This window comes from Arachis stenosperma, chromosome 9, assembly GCF_014773155.1.
Source record: "Arachis stenosperma cultivar V10309 chromosome 9, arast.V10309.gnm1.PFL2, whole genome shotgun sequence".
In the NCBI taxonomy this organism is placed as follows: Eukaryota; Viridiplantae; Streptophyta; class Magnoliopsida; order Fabales; family Fabaceae; genus Arachis; species Arachis stenosperma.
This window is the reverse complement of record NC_080385.1, coordinates 153,161,120-153,168,629: the sequence shown is the minus strand read 5'-3', so window position 1 is coordinate 153,168,629 and position 7,510 is coordinate 153,161,120. Positions and strand designations below refer to the sequence as shown.

The 7,510-nt window shown below is 33.5% G+C and overlaps 1 protein-coding gene across 1 annotated transcript; it reads right to left on the bottom strand.

Annotated features, from left to right (window-relative positions):
• Positions 1–1,041: 1,041 nt before the first annotated feature.
• LOC130948299 (phosphoglucomutase, chloroplastic) lies at positions 1,042–7,100 on the bottom strand. Its single transcript, XM_057877018.1, has 22 exons — positions 6,824–7,100; positions 6,673–6,738; positions 6,035–6,079; positions 5,856–5,948; positions 5,702–5,754; positions 5,437–5,488; positions 5,272–5,340; positions 5,022–5,090; positions 4,409–4,531; positions 4,249–4,301; positions 3,603–3,681; positions 3,449–3,513; positions 3,304–3,371; positions 2,920–3,038; positions 2,761–2,835; positions 2,527–2,642; positions 2,204–2,345; positions 1,991–2,072; positions 1,866–1,912; positions 1,698–1,775; positions 1,486–1,591; positions 1,042–1,385 (listed from the first exon to the last, which is right to left on the bottom strand). The coding sequence occupies exons 1-22, from the start codon at positions 7,034–7,036 to the stop codon at positions 1,318–1,320; spliced, it is 1,881 nt and encodes a 626-aa protein (XP_057733001.1). The 5' UTR covers positions 7,037–7,100; the 3' UTR covers positions 1,042–1,317.
• Positions 7,101–7,510: the final 410 nt, after the last annotated feature.

Below are 7,510 nucleotides of genomic sequence, written 5' to 3'. Positions count from 1 at the left end.
TTAAGAAGTGTTGAAAAGTGAAAATGGTAAAAAATTTAAGCGTAAAAATAATGTGAATATGTTAGGATTGATAGAGACAAAGAATGAGGTGATTTCTAAGTTTGATATAGTGCAATTTTGGGGTAATGATGCGGTGAGTTTGGAATTTGTGGGATCGGAAAGTGCTTTTGGAGGTTTATTAAGAATGTGGGATGTTATGATATTTAGGTTGAATAATTGTTACAAAGGGGAGAGATGGTTGTGTATAGAAGGGAAATTGACAAACAATAATTTTTTTGTGCTGTTTGCTTGGTGTATGATGCGCATACAAGGGAAGAGAAGCTTGCTGTGTGAAAAAAGTTATTTTTTATCGGAAATATGTCAAGTTCCTCTTTGTTACATGGATGTCTTCAATGAGGTTATGCAGTTGGAAGAAAGAAAAAATCGCTAGTGTGTTAACAGCATTATCAAACTGGTGGATATAGAGTTGAATGACCGTAAGTTTACGTGATTCAGGGGATCAATTGTGCAGTCAAATTAATAGAATATTGGTGAGTTTGGTATCATTGTTATCATTTGGAGCACTTGGTTGAAAAGGAATGACATAATTTTCAGGAATCAAGAATCAAGTGTTACAGGAGTAGTTAGCAGGTCGATTTAGAGTTACAAAGAGTGGAGTGATATTTGATCTTTTGGATTGTTGATGGCTTGTGTTAAAGATGATTAAGAATTAGTTTATTTTATCTAATTAATACTTTTCTATTGAGACGTTGATGTTCCACCTTATTATGTTGAGCTTTTTATTTCAAAAAGAAAAACATTATAAATATTTTTATATTGTACTTAAATATAATTAATAAATTAAAAAATATTTTTACATAAAATATCTAAACATAAATTATTTTTATTTTTTTATAAAATCTTTAAAAATTATATTTAAAAAAATTGTAAAAATCTACCCTTCAGGATTATATAGGTGAAGACGTCAAATTTTGACTTGTTAAGGATATATCAAAAAATAAAATAAAGGATATTAAAATTGGAAGACTAACTATTTAGTATTTACTGCATAGAACACATAGTTAAGTTGCTATTATACTTGAGATGCAACTCTAGTTTCTCCATAATGTAATTGGACAAAATTTTAAAAAGATCAGCTCCTTTTGCAGAGCACAAAATTATTGTCACTACAATACATTATTTTGGTACATAAATAATCCTCCATATTTGACAAATAAGTTAACTACCATACGTATATTGCTCCAAAATGCTTGAGTAACCAAAACTGAATTTGACAACCAACCTTCATATGCAATATTACAATTAACATAAAGTACATTATGTGATCACTGTAGGCTTCTCCCTTCCTGTGAAGTCTTTGAGCTTTGACAGAGATAGTGCTAAATCTGCATATCAATAGAAAAATCAATGGTGTAAAAAATGATAAACAAAACAGTTAATACCAAATCTGCACATCAGAGTTACTGGCTTGGAAATGAATATAACCTATTAATGGTTTTAAGGCAACTTGAGCATCAAGGTCATGTTTGGAGGCATCAGGTTCAAACTGTTCAATGTAAACTCTAACAGTTGCACCTGCAGAACCAGTTCCCTGAAAAAATATAGCAAACATTTGCATTTAATTGTACATAAATTCCACTATGGATTTCAGATTCTTGAGGGAGAAATGGTGGGGAAATAAAACAGATGTCACTTACTGATAAACGATATATAATCCTCGAGCCATCAGTAAAAACAAACCGAACGCCTTGTTTTGATACCACGCTTCCGTCTACCTACACATTTAATAAGTTGGATCCAAATCAAGCAAGAACCATAATTTCTTGACCTTAAATTAAAAGATGTAAACCAATGTGAAAACTCACAGGGTCAGTGTATGTGAAGTCATCTGCAAATTGGAGGACATAGCTTCCTGCAAGAGAATTTCACAGTTATGATATACACAAGAAAGGATCATCAAGATTAAGAGAAATTGTTAGTAGCAACTTACCATACTTATCACCAGTCTTGCTCTTTGATGCAGTCTCTCGTAGGTATGCTACCATTTTATTGGCACCTTCAGATTCACATTCCTACATGAAGGAGATGGATTTGTAAAATAAACCATTACACTTAACCATGCTCATTTTACTAAGAAAATCAAAAGATAAAACTGACATCATGTTACAAATGAAACTTCAATTGCAGCCATGATGACACCTACCTCATAGTCATATCTAGAAAAGAAATTTCTTCCATAAGTTGCCCAGTGTTCCTTCACAACATCAGCCACAGAGGTCAGTTTCTCCCCTGCCTTCTTGTCTTTGTTGCGGTGCGCAATAATAGAAAGCCAAGCTAAAACAGCCCTGTAAACACAAGATACACAACAATTTTTCTTTTCTTGGAGAACACATAGACGTTACCATTCTAAATGGTCAACATTGTTTTTCAGAATTTTAATAATTTCAAGATATACCAAAGTAGTAGCCCGGAAACATAAAACTAAATTAAATTATATAAACTTACAAAAACATGTGGAATACTTACCAGATTCCATCCTTCTCACGAATGTGGTCAGAGCCTGTTCCAAAACTCTCTTCCCCGCAAACTGATAACTTCCCAGCATCCATAAGATTCCCAAAAAATTTCCAACCAGTGGGGACCTGAACCCAAGTCCATCTTTGTTATTAAAGAACTATGGTTATAAATGTACGAGACTCCATTTAAAATAGTTTTAGAAAATATAAACAATTATACAAAATAACATAAATTAAAACGTGCCTCAAAAAAGGGAAGGTTCAATTTCTCTGCAACACGATCTAGAGCACCACTTGTTGGCATTGATCTAGCAAGACCCTGAAATTAAAATGAAGGAAAATGGCATTTTTTTTCCCCTGTAAAAATTTACACCTAACAGTAACGAGTGGATAAAATTTCTACCTTAACACCATCCTTGAAGTATGGAATTGCTTCTCTTGCATTGGCTGCAATAACTGCTACAGAATCTGAAGGAGTTACGAAGAAACATCTTCCTAAAATCATATTTCTATCACCATCACCTGGAGAAAAAACAATAAAAATGAAATACTTGAACAACATTAAGTAAACAGACAAAACATTGTCGTGCAAGCATACATCAATTGCATCTTCTGCAATATGTTGAAAATTGTGGTGGACCCATATTACACGAGATAGATCCTTTCTCATAAATGTACCATAACAATATTTGCACCACAAATACAATATGAACATTGAATTTTAATAGTTTACTGAGGAAATTAGATGGGGAGAAACAAACAAAAGAAACTCATGAAACTCACATACCATCACTAGCAGCTCCAAAATCAGGACCATTTTCAGCATACAAAATGTTGACAAGATCCTTTGCATATCTGTCCAATGAACAATCCATCAAATATATTTATCTCGGGGGAAAAGACAATTTTATAAAATAAAGAGCTAAACTCACGTTAGATTAGGATCAGGATGACCATGTCCAAAATCTTCCAAAGGGATTCCATTTGCGATTGAATCCTACATTGCATAATTAAAACCTGTTATCAACAACTACAAATAAATGACTTTCAACTCATTAAAAATGATTTTAAAGGGGCAAAACATACCGGACTTGCACCAAGTTTATCAACAAAAATAGGTTTGGCATAAGCGCCAGTAACTGCATGCATTGCATCAAATGTAAACCTGAAACATAAAAAAGATGTAATGAATTTCAAGACTGAGACTTTCATAAATTGTGAGCATAATAACCAGCAACATACATCAGCCATGATATGCTCACTTTGTTCAAAACATGATAAATTTTATATATGGAATCTTAAGAACAACCAAGAAAGATTAGACAACCAAAAGAAGACATGCAAGATCCAGGAAGTCAAGCCATAAGAATTGCAAGGAAGAACAGAAAGGTCAACCTCTTTAGTTACAAATAAGATTGACTAACAGAAAAAACTAGACACTAAAAACCATAGTGCATTAAAAGAATAAATTTTTTTTGTCAAACAGGAAATCTCGTATTATTGAGAGCAAGGTATTAGACAGAGAACTTATTTCATTAATGCCACAGTAAACAAGACTATGTGAAACAACAATGTAGAAAACTAGAGCTGCAAAGCAGAAAAGAAAAAAGAAAAAAAGGGACAAAGAAACAAAGAGACAAAGAGGCCAAGGGGAGAACCAGATACGAAACAAAATGGGACATGCAACCCCATAATGTTTACATTAGCAATTCAGATATGAAGAAAATTGTACCTAAAATCTGGCCTTGATATAAGACTCCTTATTAGCTGAAAATCAAATACACTCTGCACAGAAGTAGAATAATAAATAAACAAAATGAAGCTATAGCACTAAGATCAAGTAACATTAATTGTCCTGTTAGATTCTAATTATACAGACAAATTATTCTCACCTCCAGTAGCTCCAAATAGTCAGAAACAGGGTCTATTACTTCAACACTGAAGCTTCCAAACTTCGTAACCCCAGTTTTTGATAAGTCAACATCAGGAATGTCAGCGATCTTTATCTCAGATATCTGCATGAATGCAGAATATCTAAGCCCAATAATAGAAATTTCATTAAACTTTTAAGGTAAGAAAAGCACAGGTCACTAGGTCATGCTCCTCCATGAGTATCCCAATCAATATCAACTATTTTTCTTCATGCCTAGCTCAAGCTATATGTTCGCTAGAAGGGAAAAAAAAAAGATAGCACATGTTAGTGGCTGATTAGAGTAAACCCGCATAGGAACAGGGTGGGCTGATGATGCAAAATAGTGTGCAAGATTTTAGATGCATTAATAGCACCATTCAAGAAAAAAGAAAATGAAAAAAGAAAAACATCACCAACAAATTAATTCTATAAAGTAATGTAACGAGTTCAAGAAGAGAGATTAAGTGCTAAATTGGTAATGGCAATATTACATGAGAACTTTCATCCTCCAACGAGACAATATATGATCAAGTCAATAATTTCAAAGAATAGAATAAGGATGCAAAAAGCAAGACAGCATGACAAACACTTACAGATAGTGTGTTTCCATAAATCTTGTCAGTGATGGATTCCGGAGCAGGTTGTCCACTACTGTAATTAAACTAGGGTAAATAAAATAGGATTTATCAGAAACACCAACTGGCAAACTTACACACAGCATGGAAATTGGCTACAGATATATCAAGACAAATCTTCTTTATGCGACAGAGCTGTATTTATTATGTTTATGGAATACCAAATAACCTATTAGTCAATTCCCATAATTAAAAAATATTAACTCACCTTAATACCCCAATCATATTCCGGCCCTCCAGGATTATGGCTAGCACTCATAATAAATCCACCATTTGCCTGTTAAAGCATAAGAGAAAAATGATTAGCAAGTGAGCTGAAAAGGTATATGCTAAAATACTGCAGGGAAAAAGGGAGTTAGTTAGATTGGCTTGCCTTCTGCTTCCTTATCACAGCAGAAACAGCTGGTGTTGACAATACACCTTCCCTGTATGAGAAAGATAAGTTGTCCTCAATTTCTATTAAGAAGAGATTCAGGTTAATACACACTAGAAGAGTGTGAACAATAAGGTGATGCACTAGTCCATCAAAGATTTTTTATCCTTATGATGATGTCATTTACTGCCATCTTGTGTTACAAAGTTCTTCACATTTGTTGTAGAAAAATTCATTGAAAGAATCAAATGATTAAGATGCTTACTGTCCAACCAAAATTTTTCCAACACCATTCCCGGCAGCAATTTTGATTATAATCTGAAGTGAATGAGAACAGCAGCAGAAATCAGATACAGGGTAAGCAATTTTCTTAACAAAATTACATTTGATCGCTAAAACAACGCATTCAAAAGCTTAACCTGCGCAGCTTCCCGGTTGAAGTATCGACCATCACCTCCCAACACCAATACACCATTCTTGTAATCCTCTGGAGGCAATGAATTAAACAGTGCCTACAGATGCACAAATGTTTACTTAGATGAAAAAGTAAAACTATGTATAAAACATGTAATTGTACACCCAATGGAATCCTACCAACCTGTATCCAGTTTGCGAGGTAATTTTCTTGCATAAACACTTTCACCTGCAAAACAATCATGCATATAATCATAAGTGGAATACCGCTATCAGATTTCGATTTCTAGATCTACTGTTGCGCTAGTAAATACTTGCTTTCCGTACACTGTAGCTTTTTAACTCATTATCAGCTAACTAGTAAACAACAATATAAGCAAAACTTATCAATATAAACATGCCTAAGCACAAGATGCTAGCTAGCATAAGGAGGTGTAAGAATTTCATTATTACACAATTAACATAAATATATACACACAAAGCTAAACGCCCGAAGATAACAGTTTCATTCTATTACATTGTCAAGTCTAGACTCTAGATACATTGTCGATCAATAACTTTACCAATCACCTAAGCAATGATCAGTGAAAACGGAAGAGAGAAATCCAAATAAGAGCTTTTTGATCGAGCATATTTGGAAGAGAAATTCAACGAAGGAGTCAAAGGATCACCTCGGTTGATCAAACTTGAAACTCCAACGAAGATAATTACATGATTTATGAACAGAATAATGTGCCACCAGGCACAGATTCTATTGCTACAAACAACAAAGGAACAAATCTCAAATCTCACGTGTCAACAAAACCAGAAACAATCAAATACCTTCTTTCGAAGTCCACTGGTACCAGTCTTTTGTCCTTCAATAGGTTTCGTTGGAATTGAATTAATCTTCAGAATACAAGAAGAAAGAGGTTAGAATTCCATAGTTCATCGGAAAACAAAAGAAAGTGCGAAGAGAGAATGGAAAGAAAACCTTAATGCCTTCAGGTTCAGCAATGGTTGCGGGAAAAGAAGAGGATGATGTGGCTCTTATTAAGGTTGGAACAGAGCGGATTCTGAAGGGAAGAAGAGGCTTTCGAGGTTTGAAGGAATCGCCATACGAGATGGAGGGAAAAGAGAGGATGGATTGTTGGGGTTTAAAGGAAGAGAGGATGAAGCTGTTAATCATAGAAGAAGAGAACGCCATTGTGAATTTGTTACAAGACACTCACTGACACAGCTGAGTGATGTTGAGCTTGATTAAGTGATGATGAACTCATTCTTTGTCTCTATTTGTGTTTATTACAATAAAATCAACCGTAAAAATTAGCTTCTAATATAAAATGTATATATTAAAAATAAATTAAACTATATTTATATATATAAATATATTAATGATTAATTTTAATTTAAAAATAATATTTTTATTTAATTTATATATGTTTTTTTCTTTTTAATTTTAATATGATATGATATTTATTTTATTTTTTAATTTTAATTTTTGAGCTGAGAGTGTGAGGTTTGAGGTGGGATACAAATGAATGCCACATGTAAAGTGGGGCCACTTATCTTTTTGGGTTCAACCGTTCAAGTTCAACAACATCATGTGATTGTCACCAGCTTTTGAATCTCTCCATGATTTAAGATTAAGCAACGTCTTAGGTTCGTAGATTAAGGAACG

Coding starts and splice junctions, on each gene's coding strand:
- LOC130948299 (XM_057877018.1), bottom strand. CDS start 7,036: ATGGCGTTCTCTTCTTCTATGATTAACAGCTTCATCCTCTCTTCCTTT. Junction 6,739..6,823: donor CTGAACCTGAAGGCATTAAG/GTTTTCTTTCCA, acceptor TGTATTCTGAAG/ATTAATTCAATTCCAACGAA. Junction 5,091..5,271: donor AATATGATTGGGGTATTAAG/GTGAGTTAATAT, acceptor TATTTACCCTAG/TTTAATTACAGTAGTGGACA.